The 20,010-nt window shown below is 40.2% G+C and overlaps 1 protein-coding gene across 4 annotated transcripts; it reads right to left on the bottom strand.

Moving 5' to 3' along the window:
• Nucleotides 1–450: 450 nt before the first annotated feature.
• Nucleotides 451–19,555, bottom strand: LOC105567823 (protein RUFY3). Of its 4 annotated transcripts, XR_001009398.1 has the most exons (13): nucleotides 16,360–18,199; nucleotides 15,680–15,858; nucleotides 15,499–15,608; nucleotides 14,769–14,976; nucleotides 14,498–14,661; nucleotides 14,243–14,405; nucleotides 14,056–14,172; nucleotides 13,781–13,921; nucleotides 11,736–11,833; nucleotides 8,575–8,791; nucleotides 7,439–7,708; nucleotides 1,692–2,193; nucleotides 451–1,353 (listed from the first exon to the last, which is right to left on the bottom strand). XR_001009398.1 is itself a non-coding variant. In XM_012023022.1 (12 exons), the coding sequence occupies exons 1-12, from the start codon at nucleotides 19,540–19,542 to the stop codon at nucleotides 2,053–2,055; spliced, it is 1,998 nt and encodes a 665-aa protein (XP_011878412.1). In that variant the 5' UTR covers nucleotides 19,543–19,555; the 3' UTR covers nucleotides 451–2,052. The 4 variants fall into 4 exon arrangements, 3 of the variants coding, with proteins under 3 accessions (XP_011878412.1, XP_011878410.1, XP_011878411.1); XM_012023022.1 differs by lacking the exon at nucleotides 16,360–18,199 and adding an exon at nucleotides 19,353–19,555 and having other exon boundaries at nucleotides 451–2,193; XM_012023020.1 differs by having other exon boundaries at nucleotides 451–2,193.
• Between the last annotated feature and the right edge of the window lie 455 nt (nucleotides 19,556–20,010).

The raw sequence follows: 20,010 nt of genomic DNA, 5'->3' as shown, positions 1-20,010 counted from the left end.
TGTTTGAGTTTATGAAAATATTTGAGCTCCGATTAATTGGACCGTAGTTTTAATAAGTTTTAAAAAGTTTTGATGGGATAATAATCGCGCGATGAAAAGTAACATGTGCGAAATCTTCATTGTTCCCGACGGAATTTATAATCTTCGCTACATGCCCGACGTTAAATTATAGTTAATGAGTCTCGAGTACATTTAATTAATTATTGCGGTTTTCCGGGACAATAAAGATGTTTGAAGTGTATTCGCACAAGATTGTCAAAGGCCTCTTCCAGCGCAGGTTACGTAGTACCATTTTTAATGAATTCCTCCCAGTTAAAGAAACTTTTTGCAAACAGTCTGCAACGCGGCGGAATTATTTATCTCTGTTCCATTATCCTTGGAGATATTCTAATAAGCATGCGTTCATTTGACATTTGTATAGCGTAAACAGATAAATAATAACGCACAGTGCTTTAGAAAACCATCTCATTTATTTACGTATAATATCTCTTTTCAGACGGTATAGAGTATCTTAAAAATATCGTTGTACAGGCACGCGTTTTTGGACACTGCAGCGCGCGCGAGCCAAGCTGCAGCTTCGAGACTTTGCTAAATCAGATTCGGGGTACAATAATATCGCTGTTATGATCTTACCCTGCCCAAGTTGGGCGTAACAAATGCAATTACAATGGAAACCGCACTAAAAAGCAACGTGCAACGTGGAATTCGTAACCATTGAACTCGTAAACATTTATGCAATCAGATCGATGGACTCTGGTCATTCATGACACTGGTGTGATAATCGTAAATGTAGTGCAACGAAACGAAATAAACGTTTCTCTACGGTAAACTAAAATACGTTCGTGAAAAGAAATTCCATCGATCGTATGTACAATATCTTTATCGATTATTTACAAAATACATTAGAAACGTTGCAATACAGTACCGGCTAAAATTTCATCACCTTCCGAATGTTTCAATAGTTTTTAAGTGTACGAATGAAAAATTGGAAAATCATGGTGTATTTCGTCGAATTTCATTACCCTTCACGTATACAGTCTTAGGCTAGCGCCACACTATGCACGATTCGTGGTTCGTATATTCGTGAATAGTGTGGAGGAAAATTTCGTCGATTCGCCGTACGCAATTTTTGACAACAACAGTGATTTTTTAACTAATATTGAAACTTGACTAATTGTAGACTTATGATACAAGTCCTGTAATGACAGGTAAAAGTCAAAAGTTGTCGAGGTTAACACGAACGAAACGGCAAAGAACAAATGACGAATGGTAAACTGCGAATCACGAACGTCCAACGAATTTCTGCGAATCACGAATTACGTACAGTGTGACGCTAGCTTAATTCATTAATGCCTGGTCCTTACTTTTACTAGGATTTACCTTTTCATAAACTTTATTCTCATCTGTACACCGATGAGTTTCAGGCTGTCAGTTCACACAGCTTCTATAGAAGCCTGTGGTAGTGCATATATACAGCCTGAAACTCACAATCAGTGATTTGTATAGATAAGAAAAATGATAAAAATGCAGGTCCAGGCATTAATGAATAAGACTGTACAAGATGTATCTGTTTATTAGGTGTCTACTGTTAAAGTTTGAGCACATTCGATGCACTTTGATAAAAGTTATGCTCAGAAAACCTAAAGATGATATAATTTCGGCCAGTACTGTATATAATATATCTTTAATGCAATTTGATAGATTGAACACTTCTCTAAATACCCCTTTCCATCGCGTATAAACTCTAAAATATCGTGAGATTACTTTGCGTAAAAAAGATACAAGGTGGAACAAAATATTGCTTACGGTAGATTGATTTGTCCGTCATCGCGCACGGCCAATTTACAATAAATGGTTATGCATTACGTATAATAAAAACAAAACGCATACAAACTTGTGGATTACATTTGCGGACAGATTTTGTTACCTTTCCGTTTCTTTCTTTGTTCTGCCTTTCCGATACTTTTTTCCATTCCTTTTCGAAACTTCGCGTCGAACTGAAATCTCGGTTATGCCATTCGCTTACGAAAAGGAACAATAGCACGCGGAATATTAACGCACCACCGAGTAACGGCTAACCAGAAACACATAACATTCGTCACAAACGCGTACCGGTTTCGTCGAGTTCGGCAAGACTGTAGTATTGTCACTGCAGGCGTTGCAGAAAATATTCCCGCAATTGCGACAATGGTGCTGCAACAAAACAACATCCACAAATATTTACTATTAGTTTATATAAATTTTTCAATTTATGTTTATCGAAAAAACATTATTGCATTGTTTATACAAGCTGGTACTATAAAATATTATGTTTTTACATTACGAGTTATATCATAAAAATTGATATGTTTTTAATAACATATGTTTCATGTATCAAGCATATTGAACGTAATAAAAATATGGATAAAATTATATTTATTTAATTTTATCTTAAAATAAATACAAATATATCCACATATATTTCAATATCGGTGCACACAAAAATATCAACATTCAAGTAACTTTTATACTTAATATTTTATAACCTTATTATTTAACTATTTAAATAACAAAATTTTGTAATAAATATCTAACATCAGCTTCTATAATAATATGTGAACTTATTTCAAAATAGAAAAAGTAGCCTGTTCACGTTTCGCGCTCGTTTTAAAATGGTTACCAAACTTTATATTTGTCCTAGAAGTGAAGCTACATGCATCATTCAAAGCTTTATATGTAAAGATCTAAAATAAATATTCTAACTGTAGGCATATATAGTATACTTTGTTACGTTTACAATTTATATTGTAACCTCAAACATTTGCGGAATAGTCGTAAATTGATAATGCGGCGCGCAGACTTTTAATTAATTTCATTTATTTGAGTTCAACAAATTCACTCCGAGTGAAAATCGACAATAATTTAAAGATATCCCAATTGTCTCGGGGCAATGTAAATATAGTATACATTTAAAATCTCGTAGCTGCAGTTTAGGATTTTAACCGAAACGTCCAAACCAATCATAACTTCGCGGCGTATAATGGCGATGAGTTTGCCCGCCTCAGGTCTACACGCTGAAAAGTAAAAAGCTCTCTGTAGCGTAGTTCGCAGTTACGGATTACGTGTGCTCGTTACGTTCGGGTCAAAAAAAAGTGCATGCCCGTACCTGAAGCTGGCACGCGGACAACGGTCGGAGCTTTTTGCACTCGGCACCAGGGATACTATTGTCCGCGCGTCAACTTCAGGTAAGAGAGCGCTTAATACTTTTTTGCGGTGTTTCTTGCCCAGGTCATTTCCATGTGAGAGTCGTTAGATTGTTGAAGTATAGACGAACGTGGGACAGGACTGACTGGCATAAGCTGGTGAAATTGACAAACGAGAAACAGCGAAGATAAGGACAAACAAGGGAAACAAGTTCACGTTAATCGCATCGATTATGCAGAATGTCTGAACAGTCTCGTTTGTTCCTCTGCAGTCTTCCTAAGAATTCAGCGGATGCTGAAAGATAAATGAAGGAAGATACTAAAAATATTAGCCCAGTAAATGCACTCGGTAGTCTACATTTTGTCATATTATTAAATTTTCTTTTAATAGCGAAGCTCTCATTCAAAGTTAATGCAAGGAATCCATACAAATTTGCAAGTCGTGACGAGGGCGAACGCACCGTCGCGGTATCCATGCGTTTGATCTGCGCCTTCATTTCCCTACCCGTCCCCCACTCGCGCCCCCGTTTTCCTATTATCCCGATAATCTTTATTTTCGAGCCATTACCGACGGTCTATTACAATAACGTGGTATTCGCGTACTCCAGAAGCCAAAAGAGAAGCGTAACCGAGGCGACGATTCTAAATTTTACATCTAAATTGAATCCCCTAAGTGAGGCGGTCGGATCGTCGTTTCCCTCTCGGCGCGAGGTGGCGAAGGTGCGCGGGGGTGTGGTTGCCCGGTTATTACCGGGAAGTAAGAGCCCGAATAATATCGTCCCGATAACCGATTTCCTCGCGAAGTTAATTATTGAACCGTCATCATGACTTACGACCGAAACGTAGTAGATTGGTGCCCGCAACTCCGTAACCGGCGTGCCTCAAGCACGCCTTATCTTAACCGTGATAGATACCTACTTACAGATACTTTCCAAGACGAATAAATCAGTCTGAGATCAGATTCGAGAGATACTGTCGGGCAAATGATCGACCGTAGCGATCTATAAATTCCTCGCGAGATGACTCGGCTCTTGGCGCGGACGCGAGGGTCCTGGTAAACCGCGGAGACCTCGCGGCTTACCTCGCCCGCCTTTGTAGCGCGTAACATCGGGCAAACTCACTTTTATGCAATCGCATGAGCAAGGAAATGAGTTTTCGTCTCTAAAGTTAAGAGTTAAAAAGACGCAAATGCCATTGCACGCTTATTTATCTTCGTGGCTGAAACGGCGAACGGAGAGCCTATTTTTTCTTTCGTTGCAATTGTGCTCACTCGCATCGGTATGATAAACCGACGTGTTCGGTGTGTTAATATAATCCAAACATAATTATACAGTTAACTTTACCGAAATTAAAGGCGCTACAGACACGATAGATGGTCGTGTCATCGTGAAGTCTGCCTTAATTTGGAATAAAGTGAACAGAATTTCACGAGAATCCCGAGAAATTAATTACGATTTTGAAATATGCATATTCATCGTCCGCAAGATACATCTTTTAGCGTCGCTCCAAGTTCATACACAACACACAGGAATATTCCCAGCGCATCCTTTACGGCGCTATTCTACCGCATCGACGCGTGTGCGGCGGCGAATAATATTCTCTTATCAGCATCTGTGCCCAACTCGATATTGCTTATGATGCTCCAATATCGCAAGTGTATCGTATGCTTCCTTACGCAATAATCCCACGTGCTGGTTTCATAAGTATCGCGCGTTTTTATCGCGCACGTGGCGAACAACGGGCAGGAAGAAGAGACGTTCTCTCTGCGTATACGCAAAAAGGCGCTGAGATGATTTTCGAACGAGAATATCATCGCGCGCACTCACCCGCACTGCTCGACGCGACGGATTCAAATTAATATTACTCCATTTTAGCACACGTCAAGCTATTGACTCAACTCCGACCCTATCCGTTGGAAAATGTTTACACGTTGTTACCGCAAGATGAAACTTGGCTGCCGCAATTTACCGTTACCGGGAGCAAATTAAAGCGCCCAGCGACGCGTAAGATACGTGGGAAAAGTTTTGCGCGCCGTCTCGTTAGCATCTCGCCGCGGGAAAAATCCAAATTTCGCGCGGTTCCGCGCGGGAACTGAGTCAAGTGCGCGCGGAAAGCAATTGTCGGTGGTGCGCCACGTGCGCCGGGCGGTGCATCGCGGGACGCGGCGCGTACGTCTGAGGAGCCGGATGTGAGTTCACCGGTGTCTTAATCGTGGTCGACTAGAGATCCTGTAATCAGAGACTGACTTCGTCAAAAATTGCTGCGAGTGTTGGTCAAAATCCCACTCTTCTACGATCGTAAAATCGTATACGTAGATTCAAGAGTGTGATAGCCTATGTTTCTCTCTCACTCGTAGGAATTTGACGAACTCTTGTGGCCAGTCCCTGATTACAGGATCTCTATGGTCGACCAGCGCTGAGCGACGTGGACCGCAGGAGAATTATCGTTTTGCCCGCCGGCCACCCCGCGTTTTTTGCCGCCCGCGCGAGACCGAGCCCGATACGTTTCGAAGGTCTCGCGCAAGGTCTCCCTCGTGTCGAGCTTCTCTCCGTTGCGCACGGAGGTGGAGAACGGCTTGCCCACTGGCACGATTCCCACCCGAGCAGCCGGTCGTGCCGTGGCTGGCCTATTCTATATTAAACAGTATGGTAATACACCTACCGGGCGAAAAATGAGTAACAAGGATACCCGAGCACTGCCTTGTTATTATGCAATAACTTACCACCCTTTCCCTACGCCCTCCTTTCAACCCTCCCCGTAGCCCCGTCCCCTCGCGCGCGTATATTCCTCGAACCGTCGGCTACGCTAAAGCAAAGAAGAGAATACGGTCTAATGTATTTTATGGGGCGAGCAACGTCTCTATCACATTGTCGACTGAATATGCATGCGGGCCATGCATGCACAACGCGTAATCATGAATGTATGTCGGATGATGGTGCAAATAATGTAATTGGACGGCCTGGAAAAAAAAGGAACGCCGCGCAAACGTGGTCCCAGGCTAAAGAGAAAATTTTTCTTCGGCGTTTCCCGCGATAGCCAGAGTGAGAATATGATGACCGAACGAGAGGTCGCGATGTACGGCGATTCTTTCGGGGTCTCCGCCGCGAGCGGATTATCCCGACATCGGCAGCTAATTACGATGAGTCTCGTTATTTATCGCTCGTATACATACACGATAAAGCCTCGTCCGCGCGTAAATCCTGCTGCAGAATTCATCCGGTATGACGCGTTGCACGAGTGCACTCGGCTCGTTGCTGGCGCGCTTCCTCTTATCGATGCACGCAACTGCAGACGTACGGAACGATCAAGATCTCCGAGAGCGAATACTTTAAGCGCCCGTGTCGTGTGCCGACACGCGCGAGTTTTCGCGCTCGGGAAAGAGGAAGCGAGCCGGCGCGAGTTCTCATCGAGCCTTGGCCCGAGGAACCGTCCGCTTTTACCGTGTAACGCGACACGTCTCTCGTTCCCCGATGAGCGAATTAAAAAGCATTGCGGACACGTGGCCGCCTCGTGTTCTCGCGGCAGGTGCTTAACAACTGCCGCTCGAGAACTTGTTTAAGCCGGCAATCTCTCAACCGGCCTCTTATCTATCCCGCAAATTCCGGCCCTCATTACGGGCCTATCGCGATTTAATAAAGGGGGAAGTTAGGTAAACGAAAGCCTTTAAGTGTAATTGCCGGCCCGGGCAACGCGATAGCCCGCTATCTCTAATAATACGACTGTCGTGCATCAAAGTTGTTGCGCGCGAGAAGTGATTTCGATCTCGGAGGGATCCTGACGACCTGACGAGCGCCCGGCCCTGCGCGCCATCAGATCTTGGCCGAGGGTTTAAGTGTATCCCGTGGCGATGCCAAGTCCGTCCTGCCACCACCCGGGCGATCCTGGTCATTTAGCGCGCGCCGCTTACTTCGCCCCGTCTCCTCCGAGTCCGAGCCCGACGCGACGCGACGGCTGGAATCCGCATCAGGGTAAGCAGTAATTTCCCGAACGGCGGGGATAATTGAACAATTACGTACGGTGCGCCGCGCTTTCAGCCGAGCTCTCCGCGCTCGCGGGCCGTCTCTGCGAATAGATCGGATAGGCGAAATAGGACGGCGAGGAGAGAGGCGGGGGAGGGGTGGCTTCAGCGAGGAAGAAACTGGAGAAACCGAGAGTTGAGGCGGAAAGCTAAAGAGAGGGAGAGCGAGAGAGAGAGAGAGGGGGGGGCAAGAGAGGAAAGTTACGAAGGCGTGAGAGCAATTAAAAAGTTTGATTACCTTGCGACGAGTCATGTTGAACTCACGGCTGCACCCCTTGCATTGGGTGACCATCCGATCATTTGCCCAGGTTACCGAGCCCTCTTGCAGTGCCGACTGCTGCTGCTGCTGCTGCTGCTGCTGCTGCTGAGCGTTGTCAGCGGCCTCGCGCAGTTCAACCGCCGCTAATTTGGCCGCGCTCAATTGTCCCCCAAGTTCCTCCAGAGTTCGTTCCTGCTCACCGCACACCTCCTTCAGGGCATAATACTCCTCTTGCAGCGTCAAGTACCTCTGGAACAACCATAATTGTGATTATCCGGCATACGTACAGTCATTCGTCCATCGCGTGCGATTAAGGGCGATTTCAATTGGTCGCTCGAGTACGAATGCAAGCTGGAAATGTGTATCTTTCGGCGATTGACAGGCCAAATTAAATCGACGTCCAAAGTGTGTACACAAAGTGCTTTTAGTTTCAATCTAAATTTCGTTCTTCTCAGTTTTATTATTCCTTTTATAAATTAGCCTTTCAAATTTTAATTATACTTGTATATACGTATAACGAAAATCTGAATAATGTTTTTGTGTACATTTCCGACATGCCCAGAGAATCCTATTTTACTTTGGCTTAGCGCATTGATTTTCAAATAATCTAATTTTCAAATTGTATTCCTCGTCGCAGGAAATAACATATTCTTATACTTATTGCATTAACTCGAAATAAGTACACCCGGTGAATGCCGTTGGGTTCGGTCTGGATTAAAAAAAAAGGAAGAGAGAATTAACTTAACTTTATTATAGAACTGCCAAATATCGGGCGTGACACGCTTTAGGGCATCCGCAGAAATGAAAATCCAGTTGAAATAAATTTCATTAATCTATTTCCAGGACGGCGCCGCGGAGGTACCGTCGTACTTACTGTCGGTTCTATTATCGAAAGGCGGATAAATCTCCGCAACGGCGTGCGAATTGAATTAGGTACGGGCTTATAATCCAGGTTTCGGGGATGAGATTTAAATAGAAAGATCGGATCGCCGTGTCCGTGGGGCTCACCGTTGTCTGAACTTACGAGTCGGCGCGACGATAACGGCGATACCGTGAGATTTATTCGCCGCGGGTACGCTTAAAAGGCAATACAGATCGCACGTGGATATACGTACCTCGGACACCCGTTTCAGCTGATCGATCTCCTGATGTAATTGAGAGATCTTCTCCGTGTTGCAGATCGATGTTTCCTGCAAGGAGGTTCTCCACTCGCGCTCAAGTCGCAATTCCCTCTCGACCCCATTCGTCCGCGCCTCCCGCTCGGCAGCCACGGCACCCAGGATCTTCACCTTCTCCTCTGCCCCCGATCTGACACCATCAATCTCCTTGCACCTGATTAAGTCAAATCGGTGGTACTTAAACGTCGAAGACATAAAACTCGCGTCTACACCGCCGAAAGCTATTTCATTCAATTGGCTCAACGATCTTTAACTCCTGCCTCGCTCCAAGATTAGTTCGGGATTTCGAAACTCGAGTGTAATGACGCGTGACGGTTATACCTAAGATGTGTGATGACCCTATTCGCTCGATACGAAAATAACGAATCGAATATGATATCAATAGTCAATTATATTTATTGCTGGGAATTAATTTCAGCTCTTTGCGATTCGCCTGCTCATTCGCAGAGAAGATATTTTCCATATGTTTACAATTTGTTAAATTAAAAAACTCACTTGAAAGACACGTATTGATTATTTAATTGAAAATTGTATTTTCTGAGCAATGCTGTGTTACATATGTGTGTTATAAACAAATAAATGTGCATTCTTCAAAGACGCATTTAAGGAACTGTTTTTGTAATCACATTATTAAAAAATATAGGAGAATTAATGCTAATGTCAATTTATAGGCTGAATAACGAGATCATTTATTTCATTTTGAAAGATTAAACGGATAATATAAAATTATTATCAAATATTAATGAACCGAATGCAAACGTGATGTGATATCAGGATAAGATTCCAAAAGTGCCAAACCAGAAAATTTACGTTAATATTGAATACAATATTTTATATTTAATTACGTTTAATATAATGAATAACACATGAATATGCATTACATTCGTCAAACGTTTATCAAAGTAAAATAAAAATACATATTACTGTTTTATATTTTTCATACATAAACAACTTTAACAAAAACACTACAGCCATTACGTTTATTTTATAATTTTTTATTTACCGATTTATATATTTTATTTGATAATACTGTGATATACATAACTGTTATACATATATAACTTACCTCGCAAGATATTATTACGTAAATATAATACATACAAGAATAAATAAGGAAAAACTTTATTCAGCAATTATTAACGTTCACAAAAATTTGATTACGTCGTGGCGTCTTAATTTAATCGGCGATGACTCTGGGGTAAACAAACTCACACTCTCTTCTATCATAAATTTATTTTCGTAGTGTTGGTACAAGCACACGTAGTGTCAGAGTGCGTTATAATTTCCACTGCGCTTATACAAGTATATAAGTATATCAGTAATATGGATATGGCACGTTTAATTAATCACCATCGAACATTTTACTTCCAGTAAGGAAGTAACGCTATCTTCTCGGGAAAAAGTTTTGCATAAATGTATCGACTATAGATATCAGCAATGTAATAATTTGCTCAAAGCAGAGCTATTATCATGTATTGACGTTAAATGAAGAAGGAATGATTCAGTGAAGCGTAATTGCGAATCAGTTCCTTAAACGCGATTATCATGAACGGAAGCGAGCGTTTTAATTGAAGTACGAGGAAACATACGGAAATTTACGAGTATATCTTCCCTTGAAACAATGTCAGACGAAAATTCTTCGATGATGAGAGGACAATTTTCGTTCGTCCGAAGATTAAAATCGTGATGAAATGATGAAAATGAGATCGAATGATTAGACGTGCGATAATATTTACTACTTTTCCCTCTTCGATAGCATTAATGAATTTTATCAGTATAATTATGTGTATAAATTTATCGATTATTGCAAAAGACTTTAAAATAGGTTTTGTCAATATTAACACTACATGTTGATATAATTATTTGTAGAGAGTAGCCATTTAGTGAAGTTTGCCAATATCCCCGTGACGATGAGACTTCGTTTAATCCTAGAGCTTCGCGAGCCTTTGTCTATCCTACCTAAATCCGATCACATTCGCGAAATCTAAGTAAAAAATAAATCATCTCTAGCTAGAGCTGTCCATTTATTTGCATGCGTGCTTTATTTAAATATTGGTACGACCATTCGCATACCGAAAATTCCGTATAACGACAGCTGATAGGAGAATCTTATCACATCAACTATATTTGTACGTAAATGATACCTGCTAAAATAGTTGAGTAATATGGAGACATTTTCAATTTGCTTCTTTAAGAAATGCTAATATCGCGCGAGAAGTTTGACGGAGAGGAATGGTCAAGTTCTTACACACCTCAAATGTCACATTTATCTGAACAATATCTCGATCAACAATGATTCAATCGAAATTTTGAAGCGCATAAAAAATGTGAACGTTAGCCCTCTTCATTTTTTTTTACAATAATAAATGCAATTTTTTAATACAATTAGAAGACCACGGTCTTTTACGCGCAAAAATTTTTATCTACGTAGACTGAAAATGGAGCAACGAAACATCTTAGAATGTATACATATACGTGCATCAAAAAAAGTTTTGCGCAGTTAGAATTTTCGATATATTAAAAATGCAATTGCTGATTGCAATAATTACATAACGGAGACTGAAAACTTCTGAAATAGAAATATAACATATTTACAACTCCTTGTACAGAGTATAGAGCCGTTTTCTGAAATATACATGTGCCTTTCTCGTTTTGCGGTGAGTGGAATGAAAGTGAGTTGGGTTTCTGATAACAAGTACATTTCTATCATTCTTGCACGCTTGCATTCTTGCACGAGAAATGTCAATGACATTAATGCGCCGTTAGATAAAACAATATTGATCAAACTAGTTCCATCGCCTCACTCATCACATAGAAACCCTGTATTAAAAATTCACGATGCTACGGAAAACGGATAAACGGAAAGCTAGCTTACCCGTACACCTTTCGCTAGTAATTGATCAGATAAGATGCTGAGTAGAAAAAGGCGTTAACGCCTCAATGCAAAAACGCAAGATAATAAAACGCAAAACATTTTTTGATGTGTGTAGTTATTATATTAAAGACTATGCGCGCGCGCTTTTAATCCCGAGTATACGCGTGATCTAATTGCACTTATAAGTTAATTAACTCTAATGAAAGACACAAATAAAACATACTTCTCATCCATTTTCTGGATGCTCTCGCTCATCGATAGTGTTTTAGCTTCCAGCTTTGTAATCAGTTCTGTCTTATGCTTAAGTGAGCCTTCGCACTCCTGAAATAAATATTTATTGAGTACAGGCGAAAGAGAAAGAGACGATGCTTGGCCAAATTTCTAAACCTGGAATAGCAACATGATGCATATTCAATAGATCTTCAATCACTTCCACAATAATTAGGCATATGCTAGTTCAACAGAATGACGCACCTTCTTGAAATTTGTAATTTGTAGAAATTTGTCATATATATAGAATGTGTGATATTTTTGTAAATATGATGTAACGAAATGCTTGATGAAATCTTCAGATGTCTAAAATTTCTAATTCCATAAATAAAAAAAATGGTCTTGCTTCTAATACGTGATAACATTTGTCGATTATAGACAAATATGTACAAAATTTATTTTGAAAGTATTAGGTCTCGAATTTATAACATAATAATTTTTTATAAGTTCTTTATTATGATAGTAACTAAGTAACTTACATGTCCTGTTATGATAATATTGTTCTTTCGTTTCACATCAACGACGCAAACGAATTGACAAATTTTTCAAGATGCTGCATTATCATAATTAAGATTAGTTGGCAAATTATGATCGATTGTTTCTTCAATAAAAAGTATTAGTGTACATGTGCTTTATATTGCGACGTTATAGAAATTTCTACAAGAGTTATTGTCTTCAACGTAAAGTTCGGATTAAAGCGTCGGTAACTCGATCCGGTGCTTCAAAAAAGTCTGCTACGTCATTTCGTTACATCACAGTAATTACGCATAATTTGTCAACGTAACATCGATTAATCTTCAAAAGTGGCACCGAATATATGTGTACAGCAGTATGCTATGCGCAAAACACAAGTGGAAATCTGGCAAAGTAATTTTGCACGACTCTGTAGGGTGTACGTATAAAAAATGTACGCCTCGCGTGCAGCACTGAATAGCCGCGATATCCGAAGTGTCAAGATCCGCTGTGGAATTAATCGTGCAAGGGTAGGCTGTCTCTATTCTTTCGCAGCTTGCTCGGTCGTTGAACTATTCATGGAAATCTCGGAGGTAGAACGACTCTGTTTCAATTTGTCATTAGAGGCTGTCGCCGGCTGCTCGTCAAAAGAGCGTTGATGATCGACCGTCGCCCGGGCGGTCGCATTCTCCGCGGGCGGGCAACCCCTCGGCGAAGTAAGGCTAGTCTTATTAAGAATAGATTTTGATACGCCACCCGGAGTGGTGGGGCCTCGTATACGTTCGCCGTCCTTCATCAAGTGATTATACTTCTCGAGGTTGTTAAGGATCTTGCCGATCTGATTGGTCTTCGCGTGAAGACGGCTCACCATCTCGCCTTTTTGTGTCAGCTCATGCTCACACTCCTACAAGGGAAACACGTCCAGAAACGGAGAATTTACGTGCCCGCCGAAATCCTCTCTGAGAGGAAAAGATTTCGGCGGAATAAGAATTCCCACCACTGTCAGCACATCCACGAAAAAGCGCCTAAGAACGCTAGTGTAATGTGTAACAACATATCTTGCATAAAATACTGTTTAACTACTCACTAACAGGCTGAAATATTAATAAAAATAACAAAAATTGTCAATAAAATGCGAAAAAGTGTAAAGCAGATTATTGTTTCGGTGCTATAACTATAATTGTTCCATTTCAACATAAATCCTGCGATTAAAATATTTTTTTAACGGTAAGTTATATACAAAACAATCTCCGTGATATAGTATACTTGCCTACATTAAATGTCTTATATATTTGATTTGGAAACATTATTTACTGCACGTACATGTAAAAAATTTTTATTACAACTAATTAATTTTCTAGATTAAAATGAGACATATTTACTGAAAAATAAATTAGCATATTGTAAAATAAACAAGTTTCCCTTTCCTTTCTCTCTTTCACTTCTTCAATAAAATTTAATTAAGTAATTGACTAGATAAAATGCAAGTAGGCTATATCACAAATTAAAAAACTTATACAAGAATATAGTTGCAAGTTATACAACCTGAAGCTTTTTGTACATTTCCAAGTTGATTAATTTGATATCCTCCAGTTGTCGCCTTAAAGATATTATAGTATCCTGTTTTTCATGTATATCCTTCTCTAACAACTTCATGGCTACTTCCATTTCGGATTTCATGCAAATCTGTATAAAAAAAAGACACTTAACTTTTACAAGTCTACGTCGTCTACATAGAAAAGTATCAAGAGTTACGATATTTTATTTCTATAGAGTTTCAGAAATAAATTTCACGTGAAGCAACACGAGTTGCTATTAACCTGCAATTCCAGTTCTTTCTCTAGATCTTGCCGAGATTTCTTTTCAGATTCTATTCTGCACCGAAGTTCTTCCATTTCAGCAGTAGTTTCTGTTATCTTAAGAGGTACCTTTCCGTTCTGAAATTAAATCGATTCTTCAGCAATTCGACAATCTGTACGTAAGATACAATTTCAACGACGTATATACCTCGTTTGCATCTTTAACTTCAATGCCAAGTTCTTTCTTTAGCTGCCTGTTCTCGTCTTGAAGCGACAAAATATTGTTCTTAGCAATGGCAAGGTCCTCTTTCATAAGAGCGTTCGTAGTCGTCAGAGATTCTACTTTAGCTTGGAGATTCGTTACCGTAGCGCTAAAATCGGCAGAAGAAATGTTAAAACGTCCAATAATAACATTCGTGCGCAATTTTTCATTCGAAATTCGCCCAAATAATTAGATATTTACTTTAAATGTCGATTAAGCTCTTCGATATAATTCTTCTGATCAAGCACTGTGGTCATATTGTCGTTTTCGAGTTCATCGTCTGGTGATTCTCCAGGTATATGATTACTATTGCGCAGATATAATGAAAAGTCGATTACGCCCTGTTGACAGTCGAGGTCTTCTTCCTGCCGCAGTTACGATTGATCTTGGCTTAATGTCATTATCGCTCCAATCAAACGCATACATGCACACTCTCACGTATGTGAAAAACGCGACCATAATCCAGACTGACCTTTACACAGAAGTTACAATCGATCACATTTAATCCCACTAATAAGCCCATGACTACAATTGCCTCTTCGCTCATCATCAGAGCATCCGGTTCGAAGTATTCGGACAAAATATCATCTTTGTGATCTATCAGAACTTTGAGATAATCCGCTAATTTCTTTTGCATCAATGCCATACGCAACCAAGCGCGCGCCCTACCCATTGCCGTCCTAAAAAAAAGATGATAGTAGTTTCAAAATATTATATCCCAGAAATACTGACTATAAAAGGATCGACAAAGATTTTAAGTTAATTAGGGTTATATTAATTAATGTAATTATCAATTACATCTAAATAATTTGATTTGAAAAGAAAACTGTTTCTGAAAGGATATATGAAAAATGTATTTGGCATAAAACGTAACCGCGCCTCTTGATAAATGCTGACAGTAAAAAAGCAAAAATATAAAAATAATATTAATAATTAAAAACTTTTGAAAAAATCCACCGAAAGACTCCAAAAGACCTATTATTGGTCAGCATAAAATGTACCAATCATGTTCTTCAGCTTGAAAGCCAATACCAATCATGTTTAAAAAAAAAATTACTAACACAAATCATATACATATTTTACAATGTTTTGCCACCGGTAAATAGTGGAAGACGAACACGGTTAATTAATCACACAATTGATCGAACAGGTTGAAGCGAATAAATATGAATCACATTGTCCAAAATAGAAATACGCAGTACCTAACAGTCGGTAAATCACGAATGCTGGACGTAATATCTTGCGCTTCGGAACAATATTTCTCTACTAGCTGAAGAATATCCCACAGCTCCTTTTTGGGTCCGAGAAGACCCTGAAATCGGAGGCCTGTTAATATCAGATTGAAAACATTACTCCTCCGTCCGCAGGGATGGCAAGTTTTACCTTCTTCGGCCGTAAACCATGCCTAAGCACGTGTTCAAGGACGATGAAGAAATGTTGCAATGGCATATGATCGGAATCGAGCATACGACCATATTTCAAAGATGTTTCAATCAGCTCCTTGACGATTAGTTTCGAAATGTTAACGAGATTACTCCTCTCGATGATCACCGGATCTCGTGCTGTAAAAACAATACGTATCTGTTCTCGTTTGCAGTATAATCTCGATTAATTTCCCTCGTTAATACTCAAAATAATGATTTCAAATTCAGCGGCGAGTAACCAGTCCTGAATATGAGAGTATCTTTAACTACGGTCATGTTAAAACTGAAAGAATGTAAAAATGATTGCGTAGCACGGTATGTGTCGATTTCATAATTTTCTGAAATAAATGAAAGGTAAATAAAGAGGTGCAACCGTGAGCCGAGATTTGCATTTGGTCCCGCCATTGACAAAGAATGCATTCCAACCAAAACGCGCACGCTAAAGCGTGACGAAGAGGGATAATCTTTTTTTTTCTATTATGAGCGAAAAAAGCGATACTTTTGTATCGTAAAAGCGGTAAAGATGTCGCAACACAATTAGTCAAATCTTGCGGGGGGAAAAAAAGGAAGAAGAGGACCGATTCCCCGAAAATGTCCCGCTAATTAAATCGGGTGAGTGCGATAACATCCGGTACGGACACAAGCTGGAGACGTGCTGCAATGGCGGTGGACTTGGTGGCATAATATCGCGAAGCTCTCGCTGCTCGGGAAGCTGTTGCTGATGATGATGATGGTGGTGATGATGGTTATCGTGATGATGATTAATACCACTTAGAGCGAGCGGCGGCGAGGGTGACCGCTGCATCGAATCCTGGAGCGAGAATTCGACATCCTGAAGCTCCTTTAAACAGAGCCACTCGCCATCTACCGACACTCGAAAATTACACAGATATATTGTGTCCTGAGCACCAGCCATATCCTCCTCCAACATGACTCCGCCGTGATGTACACCACCGTGATCGCCCGGCGGTCGCAGTTTCAGACCAGTCAGGGATTCCTGCCGCATAGAAGACGATTCCTCTATCGTCTCGGTCCCAATCGATCCTAGAGATGCGATATCCTTCAACGGCCGTTCACTATTGCATAGACTCCTGATTCTCATAGGCCTTTTATTTTCTTCGGCAATAATCTTCGTGGATCGTAGTAGCTCGTCTATTCGAATCGAATTCTCCTGCCGTTATTAAAATAACGAGTCGATCGCAATTAATAAGCGTCGATTTGTTCTTCCAATAGATATTTTTTCAATCTATGCATTTGTCAGCCTATAATATTGACTCGCTCTCAATGCTGTACAGCGAAGTATCTTCTTCTTTCCGTCACATCGATCAGCTGTGAGAAAAATGTGTCACAATGGATGAGTCACCAGTAAGTGGCGATATACTGCAGTAAGACTTTACATTGTTGGTAACAACGTAATAATCTGCGTATGTCAGTTGTGTCGCTGTTTTTTTGCTAATTCTTCAGGTATTATCCTCCGATCACAGCTAGTTGTCTCAATTAGAAGTAGATGCTCCCTTTGATGAGGAATGCTCCAGTTGCTGCAGGCACCGAAGAGACGACAAATGAAATCTCAGCTCGAGCGAGGAAGAAATGGTGAACGCGCACAAACGTGACTACATCGTAGCTTCACGGTACGACACGATTATTCCCTCCTGAAGCGACACGTGCTCAGGAATCGGTGACGCACTCGTAGAGACAATTTCCGGAAATCGGAGTGCGAAGTGTCGAGCGAGGAAAATTTCACGTCGAAAATAACGAGAGCGCCGGCAAAATGTGGATATTGATTTTCCCGCTGACTTTGCCTCCATCTACGATAATCAATACGGGCGCCGTTGCGCACATGCCATGTGGTGCTGCCATCACTTTTCTGTATTGCTTTACCGGTATAACAGCACACGCTCGGCAAAGAAAGAAAATTATACATTTTCTATACAGAAGAGTAAAGTGGCAGAAGGAGGGTAACGCGAGTTTTCATACTTCAAAATTTTATTTCGATATATCTTGAGCAGCTTAATTAATCTTTTTACATGTACGATTACAAATGATTGTGTTGTCAAGTGCGTAAACAGTACGTCATAATTATCAATATTTATTACATCACGTAGAACTGGAGCAGCCAAGTGTCTCTTATGTAGAAAATTCAACAATACAAACAACTTCATGCATTTTCACATCACAGTTAATCACAGACAAAAAAGGATTAAAAATGCTACAGTAAATGTCTTATTGAATGGCTCATTAAACGTACTAATACGTTTTTGCGATTATTCAGCTGTTTTCATTTTGTTACGATCAATCACATGAGAGATAGACGTGTACTTATCGTAGTATGTACACGTGTAAAGAATTAGATACTACATAGAAGCGATATCAATGCCCGGCGTCGCGGCGAGGCAGTATCGCTCGAGGCACAATTGAAGCGTAAAACAATATAAACAAATAAGTTACAGAAACTAATAATAATTGTATTGATAAAGAAATTTAGTAAATTTCATAGTAAAGTTTCTCAAATAAATTTAGATTTACTAAATTTATAAATTAGTAACTTTACTAAATTTGTTATGAATGCTTTTTACGCAAGGAAAAGAATATTCTTCTTTTAAACATATATTTATTTTCAACATAAAAATCTTAAAATGAGATTATATTGCGTTAAAAGAAGAAGACTTACTTAAATGAAGCAATTTTATATAATTCAATCAAGAAGAATATATGCTTATTATTTAAGAATAACTTTCTTGAATGGAAAGGAAACAATAACATATTTTCAAATCGAAAATTGTAATGAGTGAAATGATTTTATTGTCAAAATAATTCTATTGTATTCTTAAAGTGACAATTATAGTAAATATAATAAGACTATAATATTGTTGGAATGCAAGATTATTGAATGCTTCTAAGAAAATTGTAGATTATTGCGTATATAAAAAACAATTAACACGTTAATTGGAGTATACAGAGTTGATCTGACTTTAAATTTTGCAAACGTTAATTTTCTTAATTTCAGTTAGTCCAGTTTATGGCGAAGCTTACATCTTTTTTCATTGAGAAAGTTTGAATAACATAATTAAAAAATACAATAAACTACGTTAATTATCAATATCTTTTTAACGATAATCAATGCAACAAATTTCTTTTAAGAGCTGAAAGTTCTTAAAACATACTTAAATTTGATTGCAATAAAATTTCTGCAACGTGTCATGTATCGTAGTCATAAAAATATTACAATAATGCGCTTAATACTCTAAAATAGCCTACCTTGCGACTTCAACAGGAAGTTTCTTAACATTGTGATATGTATAGCGGTTTAGTAAACGAAGTCGTATTCTCTCAGTGAAAACAAACTACGTGATTATTCTCATTTTTGCGCATTAAATTGTCGAACAACAGTATCAGATGCATTTAATTGCGTAATTATTGGGACACGTGCTAATCGAGAGATTTATATAACATCTCTAGTCGACGCAGAACGATCGTCAATAAAGATACAAACAACGGTGGCGAAACACGTGCGCGCACAACACGTCCAAGCGCGCTTTAACACGCGGGCGCCGAGCCGAGCCCGCGAGCGTCGGGCTTTTGAAAAGCGCGCCGAATCGCGGGACCATGCAACCATCGGGCTGTGTACTCACGTCTCGGCAACCACCAGGCGTCCAGCTTTCTGGGTCTGGACACGACGAGGTCGGGCCATTTGTCCTCCCGTATGGAATAACTTGACGGCGAACGCGAGACACTTTTCTCGTTTTCGTCGGACGCGAGGCTACCGGTGAGCGATTTCTCGGACGGGGATATTGGCAAACCGTCGCCACTCTCCGCGGCCATATTTACGTTCCCACTGTTCGGGCTAACGGCGCACTCGCCAACACAGAAACGCATGTGTACGTATACGCGCCCACAGGCGCGTTAATATCTCGCCGTTACGACGTGCAGCCGCCGTCTCTCTCTTGCCAACACGTGGTAAGAATTCTTCGTCGCGCGGTACACGCGCGCCTACATCCATCAGGCTCTGTCGGGTTGGACAATCGACGTGGAATTCGGAATAACGCGACGAAATTGAAACAAGCGCCGCGGCAAATGTAGTTTGCCATTGTTCGACACTTGCTGAATGAGCGCACTACGGCTTACAATTGAATCAAGGGACGTGCGAAGCGTCACCGATGTGATGCGATATCGCATCTCCGTATTGTAGAACTCTAAAAAAAAAGTAAAAGTCCGTGCACGAATAATTGTTTGAGCGATTTCCGTTTTATGAAAATAATAATAATAATGAGTTCAGGGCGATGAATAGTG

The sequence above is a fragment of the Vollenhovia emeryi genome, unplaced genomic scaffold (genome assembly GCF_000949405.1).
Source record: "Vollenhovia emeryi isolate VEMERY1.0 unplaced genomic scaffold, V.emery_V1.0 DF939134.1, whole genome shotgun sequence".
NCBI lineage: Eukaryota > Metazoa > Arthropoda > Insecta > Hymenoptera > Formicidae > Vollenhovia > Vollenhovia emeryi.
Note: the sequence above shows the minus strand (reverse complement) of the source record. Positions and strands in the feature narration are given on the sequence as shown.